Source organism: Streptopelia decaocto (assembly GCF_964273445.1).
Source record: "Streptopelia decaocto genome assembly, chromosome: 1".
NCBI classification, from domain to species: Eukaryota; Metazoa; Chordata; class Aves; order Columbiformes; family Columbidae; genus Streptopelia; species Streptopelia decaocto.
In genome coordinates, this window is record NC_138663.1 from 54299884 (window position 1) to 54319410 (window position 19527).

The 19527-nt window shown below is 38.3% G+C and overlaps 1 protein-coding gene across 6 annotated transcripts in view; it reads left to right on the plus strand.

Annotated features, from left to right (window-relative positions):
- The window catches only part of OSBPL8 (oxysterol binding protein like 8), a 98921-nt gene that overhangs the window by 65738 nt on the left and 13656 nt on the right, over positions 1-19527 (plus strand). For all 6 annotated transcript variants that reach the window (XM_082045085.1, XM_082045087.1, XM_082045089.1 and 3 more), the window contains 9 exons: positions 227-297; positions 5001-5081; positions 5950-6051; positions 7283-7486; positions 11948-12032; positions 13157-13328; positions 16622-16856; positions 18250-18434; positions 19214-19295. In XM_082045085.1, the coding sequence (XP_081901211.1) occupies positions 227-297; positions 5001-5081; positions 5950-6051; positions 7283-7486; positions 11948-12032; positions 13157-13328; positions 16622-16856; positions 18250-18434; positions 19214-19295 (1217 nt within the window). The remainder of the gene's footprint in view (positions 1-226; positions 298-5000; positions 5082-5949; positions 6052-7282; positions 7487-11947; positions 12033-13156; positions 13329-16621; positions 16857-18249; positions 18435-19213; positions 19296-19527) is intronic.

Sequence of the window (19527 nt, forward strand, 5' to 3'; positions counted from 1 at the left end):
TACAGTGGACTGTTCTTACCTCTTAGTGGGTATTAATTTAGTTCATATTGTATTAGCTGGTATGTTTTCAACTGATGTGATGGACTGGTATGTATATGTTGTTTGAAAATCCAATTTGCTTGCGCTCTTTTATGCTAATCACAATTTGCAAATTTATTTCAAAGGCTAGTTCATATAAAATGTTATGTCTTCGAATCACTTGCAACACTGTTCTCTTTTCTTTAAGGTTTTGACAAAGGAAAGGATGATGTGTCACAAAGCAAAGAAGATACAGCACATTCTATGTCAAAAAGCAAGGTAAGGAAAGCAGCCTCCTAATATGTCTTTAAAATGTCAGTGTGCAAACGAGTTCTGCATTTTTAATTAAGTGCCCATATATTTAACTTTCATTGTAGATAATCTTGAATATTACTCTTTAGATTCAGCAACAGATAAATATTAAAGGGAATTTCTTAATACAGTTCTCAGAATGACATAACTTGAAAATCTACAGTTCAAATTAGTGAAAACGAAACATGGAGTCTTCTCACTGTCATCTTGGAGTGGGATGTTGCCTTGCCAAGTGTAACAGTGGATGGAGGCCAACTCTTGCTATGGAACTGAATTTAAAATCTGTTTAAGCTGTAGGTGCAGATGCTGTTCACTGAGCTGTAGAAAATCTTATAAGAACGTTAAGGAAACTGTAAGTGGAAAAGGTTTAGTTTAACGGCTTGAATTGCCAGAGTAAAACATAGTTAAGTGTAATCTGTTATCCTGTGTGTTGCAAAAGCTTCTGTACCTCAGAATTCGAGTATAAAGGCCCATTTTGCAAAGGAAAGCACGCTCAGTAGAACATTAAACTGGTTATAACTGCTATGCATGTTTATGCTTTCTGGTAGTCTGGATATTAGAAATGGAAAAGGTAGGAACCAGGCAAAGTCATAGTCATTACTGTGGAGTCCCAAGATGGGAAAGGCTCACTGAGAGCCAGTGAAAACTGACAACATCCAAAGTGGAGCTGGGAGATGGACACTGCAGTCACCAAAATAATTGCATCTTGGGCTGGCTAAACTTGAAAAAGCAAGAAAACATGAACTACCCAAGCAACCACAAAGACTCTTTTTATGTAGCAATCCTAGGTTTTTTGTCTCCAGAGCTTTGTTTTGTTCTGATTGCAATTATTTACATGAATAGTCTGCAATAGCATTCTTATTCAGAATAAAATGTTCTTTTCTGATGGTATAGAAATAGTATGCACATGATGAGAGGTTCATGTACAAACTCATTGTGGTATTGTAGAGAGAAGTCTACCATAGGTATCTTTTCCTTTCCCAAATCCTTTTAAATTTGTAGGATACAGGTATAGAAACTGTCAGTTCTAGGGTATTATATAGGTCGCTCTGATACAACCTTCTTTATTTGTTGGCCTATCATAACTCCTGAGGTGTATGAACATTTTGATCAGTGGAAGTGGCCGGCATTTATGTATTAAATAGAAGAGACTGCATTTTGTGGAGTGGATGGTTGTGTATGGTTTGATCACTGGACAGAGTAGCTAAGTTCACTTGTTTTTCTCATTTAGGCATCACTACAGGATTGAGTTTAAAGGCTTTAAATTACCCTGCTTTGTAGTTTTCTGTTTTCCGTGAGGATGTCCATTGGTTTTTACAGAGGCAGATGTGGTAATAGACCCTTGAACAGGGCGCAGTAGGCATGGGCTGCTCTGCGGGGGAAGGCGAGGACCTGAGCTTGAGGCTCCCGAGGGATGTGGGGGAGATACCCACGTGATTTGGGGCACAGCTCTTTCCTTAGGGCTCTGCTGCAAGGTGAGCGCTGTGTCTTTCCAAGCTGGCCCTGGGCACAGGCACCCGCACCCCTAGGAGACAGAGGTCTTGGCACAAGTTTTTCTGTGATACTTCATGTGTCAGAGCTTTAAAGAGAAATGCTGAAGAAATGTTGAAGGAAATCCAAGTGACTTAAAAATTATAGTAGCGTTTCCCTGCTTTTGAACAGTGTCATCAGAATAGTGCTGGGGTGAGCAGGTTGGGTTTTGCAGCTGATGCTGCAGTTCTGTGGTGTGTAGCTAAGCATAGAAATGCTTACAAGAAGTGACCTCAAGTTGTGCCAAGGGAGGTTTAGAATGGATATTAGGAGAAATTTCTTCATGGAAAGGGTTGTCAGGCATTGGAACAGGCTGCCCAGGGAAGTGGTGGAGTCACCATCCCTGGAGGTGTTTAAAAGATGTGTAGATGGGGCACTTCAGGTCATGGTTTAGTGGTGGACTTGGCAGTGCTAGGTTAACCATTGGATTCGATCTTAAAGGTCTTTTACAACCAAAATGATTCTATAATTCTGTGATTTCAAGCTGTTGGTGTCTTACATCTGACTTGGAATCACAAACTTTGCATCTTTCAGCTTCTTCTGCATCCCAGAGCTTCACTTGTCAGGGAGATCAGGGAAGGATACGTTACCATCCAGCTTGCTTCTGATCAAAGTATTTGTGTTGGTTACATCTAAGTGAGTTTTTACTAGGAAAATAAGTTAATATGGTCTCTTTTAACTTGTTTTTATTTCAGGCTCTTTTAATCATTTATCTTTGACTATCCAATTTATTTTTCTCTTCCTTTTTTTTTTTTTCTTGGTTCTTATCTTTCCAGTATCTTAAGTATTTATTTGCTTTGCCATTACTTTTGTTTGTGTCTTTTTGCTATCAAAGATGAGATCAATAATCCTACTTCAGATACATATTTTTCTTCATCCGTATTTTTGCAATAACTGTATGTGGGACTTGAGGAGATTAGTGGTTCCTTTAAAATCTACAAATAAATGTCAGCCTAACAGAAGATGGTGTCTGTTACAGCTGTGGAGGTGAAATAGCAACCCTCCTTTTTAAGTAAGGATGGAAAAGCAGTGATGAGACTTGCCCAGAATCTGGTACTGAATGTACCTCGCTGGGAGTTGCAGCAGGTTCTCTTAAAATGTTTTCTTAAGTTTTGATCCTGTCTGCTTTGTGTGGGTATAACTGAGAAAGTCACTAGCTTAAAAATACACGAATCACTGATCTGTCTTGTGATCCATCGGACACATAAATATGGAACTTTACTCAGTGTTGTATTACTGAGCTTTAAAACTGAGATACTGAGAGAAGGAGTTTTTGTAGCCTGTGATTCTTACTGGTTCGGGGCTTTTATATGCGTGACCTTTAGATTGCATTAGCTTTCAGTTAGTGAGCAAGTAGAATATTTATGAATGTTTTACTTAAGTTGCTCCATTATAGCTTGCATAATGATTACATTACCTCTTCTTATGTGACAGTGATAAGCATTTTTCCCTCTTCTGTTATTACATTTAAAGTACTGTATTTCATTTGGCTTCTAGACAGAGGAATTAAATTTCAAGTTGTATGCTTGTCTTAAAGCTAAATTTTGAGTGTTAAGGGCATATCTTGAATACAAAATGAAGAGGTTCCCTTCAATTTTCCAATTTATATATGGAAGTTAGAAAACATTTACTTATTCTTGAAATAATTTTAAGATAAAATTACTTTTTGCCAGTTATTGCACATATCTATTTAACACTAAGCTATCTAAGTAGACTCCTGTAAAGTCTTAATTCTGAATTAAAGGTGTCTTAAGTTACATCAAAGTTAAATTGCTTTGTCCTACTTGTAAATCTTTAGATTTTTATTTATTTGTTTTGAGCAACTTCTGTATAAATAGAATGCTCAAGTGTGCTGTTTCTATTATTGCAGTAAGTTTTCTCAAAGCTTGCCTATTTTTTGGATGTCATCTTATAGTGTTCCAAAATAGAAATTCAGAGAATAGACTTTGCCTTGTAGTCTGAGATTCAAAATGACTAGTCAGAAATGTCGAACAGCTTGAGAAGCAGTTCTCATAAACTGTCCTTGAATATATACAGTTTAGAATGTTACACTGATTTTTCTTTTTTCTTCCTGTTTTGTGGTTTTTGTTTTTTTTGACTAGGCAGGAACTTTGGGTCTGTCGGGCTTATATTTCAGTGCACGAAAAAATGCAACACTTCATAATTTATCTGAAGTTTCTACGTAGGGGATACCTACTCAGTGTTCTCTGAGTTGCAGCAGGAATGCCATGATAACTGTGATAGACTCTTAAAAGTTTTTTTTTTTAAAAAAAAAAGAGCTGTGTATCCCAAGGTGAATCTTTTGTGGCTCTAGTTCCCTTTCAACTAGTAGGCAGCAGATGCCAAGGAATAAACTTTGAACCTCACAAGATGTGTGAAGAGGCAGGAGAGAGAACTCGTGATGCTGAGGCAGCATTTTATCTTCCATGAACAAAAACTTGGGTTTGGTGAACAAACCTGAGCCTCATCCCCTGTCTGTTGCCTCTGTGAACTTCTTGAAGATGACTTGCAAAGAGTAATCAGAGCCTGGGATTGGGGAGGAAGGAGCAGAACAAGTGCCATTAGTGGTCAGTTGTTCTCTGATGATTTATAAAGCTTCTTCAGTCCAGGACTCAGCGCTCTATTTTCCTTCATGGGTCATGGGGTAAGTGCCGCTATAGCAATCCAAACGAAGGAGTTGTGAAGTTAAAAATGGACATGTTGGGATTCCTGTGTCACAGGAACACGAGAATGACTTCTGTGTTTAAACATGAGGATTCTCCTAAAACCTTCTCTCTCTGCTAAAATAACGCCTAACTAGTCAAGACTGCGACGTGCCAAGTAACAGGCTACATGAGCTAAATATTTACTGTATATAGTTCATCTTCTTCTGGAGGGATCTCATACTTCTTTCCCATGAAGTACTTATGAAAAGAGACTCCATAAACAGGTGGTGAACAGCTCATGTTGCAAATTGTAGTTTGCTTTTTTTGTGTGTGGTGTTTGTTTTTGTTTAAACTGGGAGAAATGGTAGATAAGTGAGAATGGGAACCTTATAAACATAACCGTGCACTTCAAATACTTTCTAAAGCGCCTGCAACAGTAATATATTCTTGTATCTATCATTTTCATTTATTTATTATGCGTTTTGTGAATTTCAGTCTGAATCCAAGCTTTTCAATGGCTCTGAGAAGGACATTTCTTTATCTTCAAGCAAGCTTACAAAAAAAGAATCTCTCAAGGTGAATTCATTTCCAAGTAACTCCTCATGGACTATAAATGCATTCACATAGTTTTACCTTATTCTCTAACAAGAAGATAAAAATGCCGACTAGTGATGAGACCTCTATGAAACATTTTAAGTGTTGTGAGAAGTAATGGTATTGATTCTCTTCAAATCTTATTGTACTGTCACCTGAGTATGGGCTTCTATAATGCAATCTTTAAGATGGCACAAGATTATAGGATAACTCAGAAGATTTTAGAATAATTCAGGTTGGCAGGGACCTCAAGACATGCAATGAAATGACAAATTGAATTACCAAAACTACAGTCTGCATGCAGTACCTGTGTTTTTTCTATTGCTTTCTTCCCCCTGTGTTGTAACAGGGCTAAACTGCACTGTTTGGCAGATGTCATGTCAGGAGAAACATATAATTATTTGCCTCTAAAAGAGGGAGATACGTTGCTGCAGCTTGCTATTGGGGAGGGAAAGTAATTGGTGGATAAATACTACTGATCAGATAACGTACCTGTAAATATGAATCTGGCCCAAATTTGGTTTTGGACTTCATACCAGGAAGGGAAGGGGGCTGGTTGGTTGGTTTGTTTTTCCCCTGTAATTCTGATTTTCAAAGTCCTCAGTCTTTAAAGCAAATTGCAGAAGAATCTGAAATTGGTTATGTGGTAGCTGCTCTTGAAACAAAGCAAGAAACAGTTGTTCACACCTTGAAGTCAAATACTGTCTTTTAAAGCTGCTTCTCTGTATCTGGATTGCAAATTGAATTTAGCAGGTTTTTCCTCAGCTTATATTGATAGTTGTCTTTTCATGCTCTCATTGCTGGTTTATGGCTGTGGCATTGTAAATATTTTCTTTGTTATTATTTACAGGTTCAAAAGAAAAACTACAGAGAAGAAAAGAAGAGAGCCACAAAGGAATTACTTAGCACAATCACAGACCCATCAGTTATTGTCATGGCTGACTGGCTGAAGGTCAGAATCCAAGTGTGGAACCGGAGTTGAAGATGTAGCAGCTGCTTGCTTCTTTTTGACTAGAATAGAAAAGGCTCAATCTTTTACTTGCTGTTAATGATTTTCTACAAGCACAGCAGCCCCTAATTGCATCCCAGGCTCTCTGTGCTCAGATCCCAGGAGAATAACAGAGGAACCAGGCTCCACTTACTGCAGTCACCATAGTCGCATGCATCTTGTGTGTACAGCCATTAACTTCAGATGAATTGGCTTTACGGTTCTTATTTTGTCCTTTTTATTTTACATTTTGAATTGAAGTTCTGTTATGTCTGTAACAGTAGTAAAAATGGTTCAGTCACATTAGATATTTGAGTACAGATTTCTCTGCATACTTCTTCCTGGTAATTTTCCTTTCTTGTCTTAAGAACTAACTGTCCTCTAATACTAGTACAAAATGTGAAGAATTAATTTCTCAAAGACAGCAGTCAGTGTCATCAACAGTAGTGCAGTGCATATATTTGTATATAATTCCTTAACCTTGTAAATATATTCCTTGGAAATTGTACAAGAAAAAAAGATCTGTTACCAATTTTTATACTTAGCTCCAAAAAAGTAGCTTGTCTGGAAAAAGTTTCTTCAGTTTTTGCAAAAATCAATGTAAACAGACTAAAATTTTGCTCAGAGGTCAAGTTGGCATTCAGTCCTACAGACACACAAGTAATTAAAATCTAGAAATTACAGAATTGATGCAAGCACAGATATGCAAATTCAGGGACTTAATAGGATCTTATATTTCATGTATGGACTGAAGCTAACAGCTGTTACAACAGTTTTTATCTAAGAAATCCAGATATATCTGAGTTATTTTGTAAATACCCTATTTTTCTTATCAGATGTCTGCCCTGTTTTCAGAGGAGCTCTGTTTCCAAAGGTTATTATGTCTTCATGCTAGTGATAAAATATGTTTCAGATAGGAAAATTCATGAAGGTTACAGATGAACTGCCATCATTGACGTATCTGGATGTGTGTATACCCATTTGTAGAATAAGTATTCATCAAGAAAGAATGGAAAAGTGAGCATTGAAATTTTACCTTTTTATTGTCTTTGCTAAACCTGGGTAAACTTTTGATAGACCTGCTAAACTTCACTTGAAATAAAAACTAATAAATCATTTCAGTTTTCATTTTGTTAAGAGGTGTGGTTTTGGTATTGGCTTCTGTGAGCTATAACTGTAACTATTTATCTTCTAGATTCGTGGTACCTTGAAAAGCTGGACCAAGCTGTGGTGTGTACTGAAACCAGGAGTGTTGCTTGTTTACAAAACCCCAAAAAATGGCCAGTGGGTAGGAACAGTGCTCCTGAACGCTTGTGAACTCATTGAGAGGCCTTCTAAAAAAGATGGCTTTTGTTTCAAACTTTTTCATCCTTTGGAGCAGTCCATATGGGCTATAAAGGTTAGTGGTAGTATATATGGTTCTTAATGAATTACTAGCATTAGCCAGCTATGAGTGAAGATAACTTTAATGAAAAGCTGAACTGCATTTTCTGTTATAACTGTAATGGTTTATTTATTCTGAATATAAGCCTTCAACATCTAGTTACTCTTCATCATGAAAAGTATTTGAATTATGCTGCTCTGTGTACTGAAGTAGCTTCAGAAGTGTGGTGTGCGTAGTGATACCTTTAAAAAAGTTAATGCTGTCACTGGCAATCATGTAAGTGGAGGGAATGGGTGTATAATGTTGTATTTTACGTCAGTTGAACCTGAGGAATTCAGGAGAGAAGTGATTTGCCAAAATGGAAGAGTTGAGATGTGTTATAAACATTTCTTGGCTTCCAGCCCTATATTGATGTAATAAAATGTCAGCCTAGTTCAATGTACTTTTAAGAACAGAAATTCAGATTACTTCCTTGTGCAACAATAGCTTATACTGCAACTTGTTAGATAACTGTGTTCCTTTTTGGCTACAATTTTAGGAAGATAAATGTTTTCCTTCAGTTCTGATGTGTGTCTGCTTTGTCAAGCATGGCATAATATTGTGACCAGCTCTTATCTGTAGGTGTTGAAAAGCACAATGTGTTCTGCACAGCAAAGGTTTATTTCAGTTTCTCCTAAGAATCTTTAATGTTTGCGATTACTCATTGTTTATACTCTAGTAAACAAACGATTGTAATCCTTGTTTTGTGTTTGCATATGGAGAGGGGCTGCGGAAGCACAGCACAAGTGAACATATTTAACTCCTGAAATGGCATCTCACTTTAGATGAAATTACTGTACAATATTAGGGTCCTTGTCATAATAAATTAATTATGCCCTCTGCAATATATAGCTTCTGAATCTTAAATTGATATAGATGTACTGTCATATCTGTAGAATATGCTGCATTGATTTTTGTCTTGCTTATCTCAGACTGGGAAGTCAGTCAGCTAGTATAATTCCTGATGGCTTTTTGTGGTCTTTCTGAATTGTTATTTTTATCAATGTTATCTAAATTTACCAAATTTAGATCAAATCTTTTGAACAGTTTTATTTTAATATTGCTTAGGAGGGCTTTTCACTAATTAGTGGTGATCTCACATTTGCAGAACACAAACTTCATATACTTTTTCAAAGCTATAGGGTTTGGTGTTGATGTGATTTAATTACTTATGATCATGTATACATACATTGCAAAGTGGTGGCCTGTCTACAGAAGATCACAAATCAGTCTTATATTTCTTTATTGCTCGGCAATGAGAAATGGATTTGTTTGTTTTTTTAACTAGATATTTAGAATTTAGAGGACATGTCCCACCAGATTTTTACTTTTTTAAGGTAGGTCAAATTTTGAACCTGAACAATTTGATATTGTCCATTCTAAATGTGCTGAGAGCTGGAGTGGCGTTTGTTCATTTTGGTTTGGCTATTTGCAGTTGAGAATTACTGGATTTAATTAGATGAAAGGCCTTGAAGTTTGAAACCTTGTTTACCTGGTCAATTATAATGTCCTAGTTACAGATTTATTATCATGAGGCAAACTTTCATAAGCATCACAGCAATTGACTGATTTACAGAGTAGATTTACCAGAATGAGCCTGAAGTCTAAGGCAAAATGAGCCTTGTTTGCAATCAGTGCAGGAAGATGACATTGCGAGAAACATTTACACAGGTACAAATACTGCGGGAGATTTTCTCACTTGAACACACTTCCCATAGTGTGTCCTTCGGGCAGGCTGCAAATTCTCTTCTGCAGTAGTTTGTGGCCAGTCACTTCACATGCTCTCTTAAGCCTGTTGCTGTGGTCTTTGATGTTCCTCCTGCACTTTCAGGTAGCTGATGCACCTGGTTCTGTCTTCCTCATGTGCCCAGTCCTGATGCAGTTTCAGTTTACTGAAATTAATAACTAGAATAGATACTTCAAATTATTTTTAAGTAGTAGATTTAGTCAAGCGTGACTGCTCATCAGGTTTTATCACTTTCTCTGAATGTTCATGGCATTTGAGTTTTATTGGCATGAATATTCTGTAGGAAGTAAACTTCAAAGTTTTTTTAATCTAGTGGATTTTTTTAACTTGCCCATTACCTGGTATTGGAGTAGCTGTACCATCATTCTGTCAGGAACACACAGTTCAAATAAAGTCATGTAACAAGTGGAAAATAATGTGTCTCTTGTACAGAACACTAACATACTGAAAATTGATTTTGAAACCACAGTGGGTGATACCAAAGAAAAATGTCCAGTGCTTTTGGAACAGTAAACAATCAGAGGAAATCAAGATCCACAAGCAGTTTTTCCAAAATAAGTCAACCTACTTAAATGTTAGCTGCAAATTATTCGTTTGGTTTTATTCAGCGTCTTGTCAAAGCACCTAAGGGAGCATAGCTTTCTTGCATCAAAAAGAAAAACCCAAACACCAAAACCACACTTCATCACTACCGAGATGAAGTACCGAGTAAGCCGTGTACCCTGCGTGCCCAGAGCAGATCCCTAAAGGGGAGATCTCATGGGCAGAGGTCTTGCCCTCAGCCCGTGTCCTGTGACCTGAGAATTTGGAGGACTAGTGATGGCCAAGGCCCTTGCACGGCACTGGTGCACCCAGGTGCTGCGGTCCCCTCCCCGCAGCCCCCCAAAACCTCTCCCACGCCTGCCTGGGGCTGGCTGAGGGGTGCTCATGCCTGGGTTGTCCCTCCTGGCCCTCCTTACCCAGCAACTCCTAATCCCTGTGATGCTACTTCACCAAACACTTTTTGTAGGCACAACTTCCTGCTCACTTGGAGGGGGACTGAGGTTTGGAATCTGGTTTCTAACACCTCAGTTGCTGTTCCTGTTGTTTACTGACTTTTCAGGAGCTTCTGAACATCATTTACACCAGCACTAGCTTGCCTGTATTGATATTTAAGTGCCACCAAGACTCCACTTTACTTGCCTCTTGCCCTCAGAAATGTTCTGGCTGTTTCATTTGCTTGCTTCTAAAATATCTGCCTTTATCTGCTTTTGCTCAAAACTTCTGCTGGCTTTCCAGTTCCCTCTTCTAAGCCTCGTACTGACTTTTCATTAGGCTTCTCTGGGGGAAATCATTCAAGACCAAGATGTGTTAACTCATCAGTTAGGCAGGCTTAACCCAGCTTTCAATGATAGCTTCAAGTATGTTTAATACAGCCCTCTTTGCCTACCAGTTGTCTTAAAGTTACCATAGGTAAACTTTTTTTGAAGGGACTTTAAAGTGGTTGTTTAGCATTTTATTCCAAAATGAAGCTCAAGAGAAATGGAAAGGTCTTTTGGATTTTTTTCTTTCAATTTGTGAAATAGTGAAAGTTAAACTTTGCCATTTGACAACCTCTCTGTGTCTTTGGTTGAACATAATGTCATGGTGTCCTGCTGATACCCTTTATAGAGAGACTTAAGCATCTACATGTCTTTTATGGACTTGGGCATCATCTAGATATTTTTTTCTCTTATTTAAATGCCAAGCCTACTATTAGGCACCTAAATATTTTGTGGACTTGACTACTGGATAGGTAGAGAGGTTGAAGGGGAAGGAGGGAGGGAGGGAGAAATAATGAGTTGGTTTCTATAGCAATACATAGGGTTTGGGTGGGAGGAATTATTTCCATTTTATTTAAATATCAATTGACTTAACCTGTCTTCTGAAGACAGGCAGAAGTCATGCCATTCTGGAGCACAGGATGCTGCTGAGATACTGAACACATTGTCACATAAAATAAGGGTGAAATGGATGTCACATAAAATAAGGATGAAAAGGGGGTTTGATTTGCCCCTGTGTCTCTCTGCGAGGAACTGTAGCATCCTTGTAGGAACTGAGATGAACCTTCACTCTCATCACGAACAAATGGGGCTGGAAAGGGGCAAGACTGTTGTATGGATGTGGGGTATTCTACTAGGCAACATTTATTGTAAACCAACGCTCTTAAAACACCCCACAGACAGATCTTTTGGTTTGCTCGCTTTCAGTTTCACCTCTTCAGCTGAAATACTGAGCTGAAGAGGAACACCTTGTCCCTTGTGATCTCTCTACACCCACCTGCAGGAATCCCTGGTCAGTGAGGGTGATTCCCTGGTGGTGTTCCTTTTGATGCTTTTGTCATCTTTCTATAAATAGCATCAGCAGAGCATTTCCAAGTTACTATGCCAAGTCTGATTTACAAGAAAAAACAACAATAAAAATATTGAATAGAATCCCAAAGACCGTTCTTTTTAAAGCAGGGTTGAATTGGGAGCCGTACTTAGAATGAAGTCTTTGAAGAAGAGATACAGTAAAAGAGGGCTGTCCATCTTTCCATTCATGTCTTCATTAGATGTTGCTGAGTGACAGTAAATAGCTCTGCAGTGTGTCAGCTTGTTATTACATTGAATGATAAACTGTAAAACTGAATTAAAATATCTGATGCTGTTGCTTGTTTTGTCTATTTCAAGGGTCCCAAAGGTGAAGCAGTTGGTTCTATAACTCAGCCATTGCCCAGCAGTTATTTGATCATCCGAGCCGCTTCAGAATCAGATGGTAAATAGATATTTCAATGGTTTTCCACAGTTACAGCAATTACTTATTAGAAAGGAATGGCTTCAGTTATCTTACCATGTCTGTTGTTGTGATTGCAGTTTAATCATTGTTAAGGTTCCCCTTAAGTTAGTGCATTCAGTTGTGTTAGTACTGGTAATTTTTCAGCGCTATTAAAGGAGAATTTTGACCTGAATAAACTCTCATAGAACTCCTTGCAGTTGCCTTGCATTGGCTGGGTAGGGGGAAGGGGTTATTTCAGATTTAACTGTATTAATGTATGTCTAAATTCTCAAGCTAGTTCTTTTCTGAACTGCTAATGTGGGCATTCTTTCTAATGAAAGCAGTTGACTGTTACGAAGTGTAGCAGTTGCACAGAGTTCTAGCAGTAAAAATTCCCGTAAAATATAGTTTCATAACACCCTTTGTTACTGCGAAGGTGGTGGTAGATATCAGTGCAACCATCTTCCAAGGTTACAGTGTGGAAACAAAATTTCTGACTGTTGTGTAACCTTTTTAGCAGCCGCTTTCCTTTCACTGGTTAATAAGGTATACCCCTGCAGACTTTAAAAATAGGACTCTATTTGCCTTCTGTATTGGAAAATGGATTAGATACATGAAAATAGTGAGATAAGGAGTGGAAGAAACACACACATTTGTGTAGTTACTTTTTTACAAAAAAAAAAAAAAAAAGCATGTCTGCTATTTTATATTGAAATGGCATTTAAATGCTGTCTTTATAGCCACTTCTCCAGACTGTTGTTATATTGCATGAGCAAATGTTGCCAACTGATGCAGTTACTTAGTCTTCAAAACTGGAGCAGGGCTGCAGGCAACTTGAGGAATTCAATGGTTGGGAAACATACTTGCATTAAGGAAGAAAAACTGGAATATGCTCTAACAATCATGATTTGCCTTGCTCATCCTACCCTGAAGCATCCCTTGTACCAGAGCTGGGTAGTTGTGAGTTGTTTTTATGTCCCCACCAGATTATGAAATCCAGTGCATGTAATGTGGAACAACTCTGAAGTGTAAGCAGAGCCAAAAGGATTGTGGAGTTAGGAAACGGAAGTTGTATAGTTCAGTTAGATCCTTAATTTTTAATCTAATAATAAATCTGTCTTTAGGCAGGTGTTGGATGGATGCTTTGGAGCTGGCACTGAAATGTTCAAGTCTCCTTAAACGTACAATGATTAGAGAAGGTAAAGAACACGATTTGAACTCTTCAGCAGACAGTACTCATGTCTCTCTCTATGGTCTGCTTCGTGCTAACAACTTGCACAGTGGAGAAAACTTACCGTAAGTGGATTAGTTACTAAACCTGATTGTCCTTTTGGCAGAACCTTGTAGTGATAACTTCTTCATAAGGAGAATCTTTTTCTAAGGTTGCAGTTCTTTTTGCTTCTGAATTCTCGTTATATGACTTATTTACACTGTGGTTTATGTTGTATGTGGATAAAACAAAAAAAAACCAACAAACCAAACAATTTTTCAATCCAAGTGGATGCACAGGCAAGTTTGGCCCAAGGAACTCAAAGTTGAGTATCACATCAGTAAGCTTAAGTACCCAGTTAAACTGTTAAAGTTTTAATTTTTTTTGTGTCTTGATGTCGGTCTCTCTTGTTAGCTTCACCTGAAAATAATAAGTTTAGTACATGTGACAGAAGTTGGGCTGTTCTTTGATTAAATAAATGAATAATTCAATCATTATTTAAATGGTTTCAGCATGTCTCAGCTTTGAATTGTCAGATGGATGAATAATGATTCAGCCACCTGTTAATATATTAAATTAAATGAACAAAAATTGACATTATCTGTGAAATAATCTGGTATCACCTAATGTCACAGTGCCCTTGAGTAGGTCTCTGTTTATTTCAATACATACTTTCAGACAGATTTTTGGGACTGTAAGCTTTTGTGGAAATATATTATTAAACAAGCATGAGGAATAAATAGTGTTTTCAAACACTTCAATTGTGGTGCCCAAGCACATTAGAAAATATAAAAAATTTAGTAATTTATTTGAAATCATTGCGTCTGAAGCTTGTGCTCTCTTAGTAATCTTCCACCACTTTGCTGTAGCTTCACGTGGATGCAAATTTATTTCAGATAATCCCTCCCACTCATGAATATTTAGCTGCCCATTTTTTTGGAATGAGCAGGAATTTTGTACTGCTGTTAAGAGTACGTTTCTGTATTTGAGACAGAAGACCTGGACTGGAATAAATGCGTTTTTTTTTCTGGCATAGATAGTCTGAGAAAAGCACAGAAATGGCAAATTATTGCCCCCAGCCCAGATTCAAGGCCCTATCCAGGTGACCAAGCAGGCTCAGCTATAGTTTTGCTCCTTCTGTTATCTCATGGAAACAATAGAACTGTTGTCTACAATTCAGCTGGAGATCTGTACTCATGAATAATAGTTTAATATCAGCAGCTGGCCCAGATTACAATCACAGCAATTAGTTACAACTGTTAAGTCTAATTAAGACTAATGGTTTAATTAAGTAGATCTTTGGATATAGCATATTCTAAGAGTATTCAGTGCGCTTAACTATATAAGCAACAAAACCTGCAGACCTACTTTTAATGGGATTGGCAGAAGAGGGAGAAGAAAGGTGAAAGCAATTTTAGCTTCAACTGAGAGCTAGCTTTGTAATTACATTAATAGCAAGAGCAGTTCCAAAGAAAACATTGAACCAATACTTGAAGATGATTGCCTGAAAAACAGGGATGAAGAAAAATTGGAGACATTCAGTCCTTTTTTTTTTTTTTTTTTTGCCTCAGCCTTTAATAATACTAGTAGAACTTAGGCTGCCTGGTCCTCTGAGTTGAAGTACCTAAGGGCAGGAACAGTGACTTCGCATTTGTGGGCACTGAAATTTTAAGAGACCAGTTGTCTCAGCTGAATGTTTTTAAGTCCATGCAGCCTGATGGGATTCATCCTAGAGTACTGAAGGAGCTAGTGGATGTTACGGTAGGACCCCTCTTGATCATGTACCAAAGGTCTTGGGAGTCTGGGAAGGTCTCCACTGACTGGAAGCTGGCCGATATCATTCCAGTTTACGAGACCGTGAGGGAAGACCCAGGAGGCTACAGACCTGTTAGTCTAATCTCAGTACCTGGAAAAATTGTGGAGAAGATCATACCGGGTTCTATTGAAAGAACAATGCAATCATCAGGCACAGTCAACATGGGTTCACAAAGGGAAAGTCCTGTTTATATAATTTGGTACCCTTCTGTGATAAACTCACCTGCACAGTGGGTGGAGGGAAGGTGGTGGATGTGGTTTTTCTGGATTTTAGTAAGGCTTTTGATACTGTCTCTCACAGCATCTTTCTGGACAAGTTATCCAGCTGTGAGATGAGCAGGTTCATGATGTGCTAGATGAAGAACTGGCAGTGAACGGGGCTACATCTGATTGATGACCAGTCACCGCTGGTGTTACTCAGGGCTCAATCCTAGGACCTGTTCTGTTCAATATTTTTATCTAATGATATGGATGCAGGTGCTGAATGCACCATTAGCAAGTTTGCTGATGATATCAAACTGAAAGGTGCTGTTGACCCTCTCAAGCATAAGAGGCCTTGCAGAGGGATCTAGATAGATTGAAGCATTGGACAATTACGAATGGCATGAAATTTAACTAGAACAAATGCCAGATTCTGCACCTAGGATGGAGTAACGCCAGGCACAAGAATGAATTGGGAGAGGAGCGGCTGGAGAGCAGCCCTGCAGAAAGGAATCTGGGGGTGCTGGTCAACAGCAGCTCAGCATGAGCCAGCAGAGCGTGTCCTGGCAGCCCAGAGGGCAAACTGCATCCTGGGGTGCATCAAACAGCATCACCAGCCCGTCAAAAGAGGTGATTATATTGCTGTATTCAGTGTTGATGTGGCCTCACCTTGAACTGTGTGTGCAGTTCCAGGCCCCGTAATTTAAGGAGGGCATTAAAGTTCTTTAATGTGTCCAGAGGGCAACAAAGCTGGTGAAAGGTCTGGAAGGAATGTCCTGTTAGGAGCAGCTGAGGGATTTGAGTTTGTCTGCTTTGTAGAAAAGGAAACTAAGGGACAACCTCATTGTTCTTTCCAGCTTCCTGAGGAGGAGAAGCAGAGAGGGAGGTGCTGATCTCCTCTCCCTGGGGTCCAGGGATAGAACATGTGGGGATGGTTCAAAGCTGCATCAGGGGAGGTTTAGACTGGATATTAAGAAGCATCTCTTTGCCAAGAGGGTGGTCAAACACTGCCATCAGGCCTCCTAGAGAAGTGGTTGATGCCCCAAGCCTGTCAGCATTTAAGAGATATTCAGACAATGCTTTTAATAATGGCCTTTAACTTTTGTTCAGCCCTGAACTGGTCAAGCAGTTGGACTAGAAGACCATTGTAAGTCACATCCAATGAAACTATTCTAAACTTGATGCATTTGACAGTTCAGTGAGAAGAGAACATCCTAGATGTTTCCAGTGAAGCTAGTTTGGCATTGTTGCCAGATCAGGCTTGATATTGGCAATTTTAGTGTGTATTTTATTAAGATCCTGGTTTGGAAACATGAAGTTATTGTGTGAAGTTGAAGATTCATTTAGCCTTTATTTTTTGTAGGTTAAACGACAGTGAAATTGAAAGGCATCACTTTAAAGATCAAGATATGTACTCTGACAAGTCCGATAAGGAAAATGACCATGACCACGAGGAATCTGATAACGATGGATTGGGGAAAAGCGAAGAAAGCGATAGTGACACATCAGAGCGACAGGATGATTCTTATGTTGATCCAGAACCAATTGATATCAAGGAAACTACTTATGTAGAACAGAGTCCTGAAGAACTTGGAGAGGTAAAAGTGCTATTGATGTAGTTAACAAGTAGATTCTCCAAATAGAAAGCTGATATTTTAGGGCTCGGACTACACTTGAAAGATGACTTGCAGGATTGGCTTTCATATTTTCAGCAATAATATGGGGAAAAAGTTCTGTTCATCCATGTGCTGTTCAGCTTTGGCACTCTTGTGCTTTTGTCTGAGGTTTGACAGACATAATGAGATCATCTGGAATATTGCTTGGACAGAAGGTGCTCAGTTTGAAAGGGCCACCTGCAGAAGAAGTTGTCCGTGTCTACCCATTCTTTTGTTGTTGTTTCTATTTGTTTTTTATTAACTTACTCCTTTTTTATGTTTAGTAAAAATCTTCAAGTTAGGATTTTCATACAAGCTGACACCTCTGTTCTTCTACTGCAAGAAAGGAGTTAAGCAGCTGTAGGGTCTACAGAGTTCAGTGGAAGGCTTGCTGTGTTTTGATATCACCTTGCCTTCTCATATGATGCCCCAGAGCTGCCATTCCACTTCTGCAGATTGTCTTATGTATCTACACAGGCAAATATGACAGATTTGTATGTTTTATTTGCTATAAAGGTACCCAAAACTTAGTAACAGAAATCAAGATGTGTTTTTTCACAAATCTCACCTTTCTTCTCAAGTACTAACTGTAAGATTTTTTTCTTTCATACCTATGGAATGTACCTTGTGCTTTTATTGCTTTCTAGTATTGTTTCTAGGAGAAGCAGTAGTTTTGGAAAAGCTGAGGAGTTTAAGTTGCAAACAATTCTTGTGTGTTTTAGAGGTGTTCTGGAAAGAGAAATGCTTTTCCTATAACTTTTGCTTTTGATTTCAGAAACTATAAGGAAGAGTATCTCCCTTCTTCTTGGACAGAAAGGAGCATATTGGAGTGTGGCTGCTGGTTTTGCTCAGTTAGCCCTAAGTAGTGGTTTTCTTTAAGGAAAACCCCTGATGCTGTTGACTGGTCAAGGCAGTGAAAACCATAAATGTGGCAGCTTTCATCATGGGAGAAAGCTGTTAGAATGAACAGCCCTTTGCTGTATAAATCTTGTACGTGAGGACACAGGATCATGGGCTTGATGCCTAAGAAAGGACTAAGGGAGGACTTCTGAACAACATTCTACGTCAGTTTTTTGGTTTAGGACTGGTGAAAACAAATGCAGTTTTTCACAGAATGTTAGTTTTTTTTATGCTGAATAGTATTTCTATCATGCTTCATTAAGGATACGTGCGTTTAGAGAAACCTGATTTTTCTCCCATGGTTGCTTATCTTCTCTGAGTGGTTAATTTTAAATATCAGTTTTCCATTCTCATTAGATTCTTAGAATGTGTTGACCTGTCATCTGGAGGATTATTTTCTTTCTCCTTTCTGTAAGCAGTTTTTTGTTCATCCTAGGCGGGGGAGGCTGCTCAGACAGAAGTAGTGTCAGAAGAAAACAAAAGTCTCATCTGGACACTGCTGAAGCAAGTCCGGCCAGGAATGGACTTGTCCAAGGTCGTACTGCCTACGTTTATCTTGGAACCTCGTTCTTTCCTGGACAAGCTGTCTGATTACTACTACCATGCAGACTTTTTGTCCGAGTGAGTCAATCCTATCTCTGGTTTTCATTCTTTTCATTTTTTAAACTAAGATGGGGTAACCGTGTATACTGAAATGTTTTATCTGGTCTCCTTAACAACATCGGAGACTGCTTAGAGACTGAATGTTTTATCTGACAGTGTATCAGTCATCAGATATCCTTGTTTTCTGAAGGGCGACTGCTTGACAGCTCATACGGTACATCTTGAAGTCGGGCCCCTCTTAGTAATTTCATAGCAGTTGCATTGCAGACATTTCTAGTTTAGTTTTTGGACTGGCTAGAAGACTTCTCAAAATTATGTTTGTTTTTTTTTCTCTAGGAGGCATATTTAAAATGGTAAAACAGTACTAGTTAACCTTTTTAATACAGTATTAAGTTCCATTCACATATATAGTTGCCTACTCAAATGTAGCTAATAAAGACTGTAAATTAAAATATTATTCAACTCTGAGTTCTGTATGTGAGTAGGCCTGTTCTCTAAAGTAGTGTCTTACAAATGGGAGAACTTCAAAGGGTGTGGGACAGGATTTAATGTTACAAAGAACAGACTCAATTATGGAAATAAGATTTCCAATTTTTTGTTTGATTTCCATTTTCACACAATTATTTGAAAAATCTGAATTTGATGAGATCGAGCTGCAGTGCAGTACAGCTACAGTACCGCAAATCACAAAACCTTTGTTTTAGTCAGCTCCTAGATTCAAGATATATCACGATTGATAGTGTGTTAAAACTGAAACAATACTAATATTTGTTCTGTGGGTTCTGTTTGTTTCATAGAGCTGCTCTTGAAGAGAATGCTTACAACCGCCTGAAAAAAGTAGTGAAATGGTATTTGTCGGGATTCTACAAAAAGCCAAAGGTGTCCTCTCATATATTCTGTTGTCTTTACTTTAGTCACTGTGTCTTGCTTGAGGGCTTAGGGATGTTCTGGAGTAAGTTTTTCTTTTCAAACTGTATTGTTAAGCATTTTTTAAAAGCAAATTTAAATTTTCATTATTTACACAAATGCTTCATGGACTTTTTTGGTCCCTAACAATGCTTAAAATATACTACAGTGAATTGTTCTACTCCGTTGGAGTAGAAGTTGAACT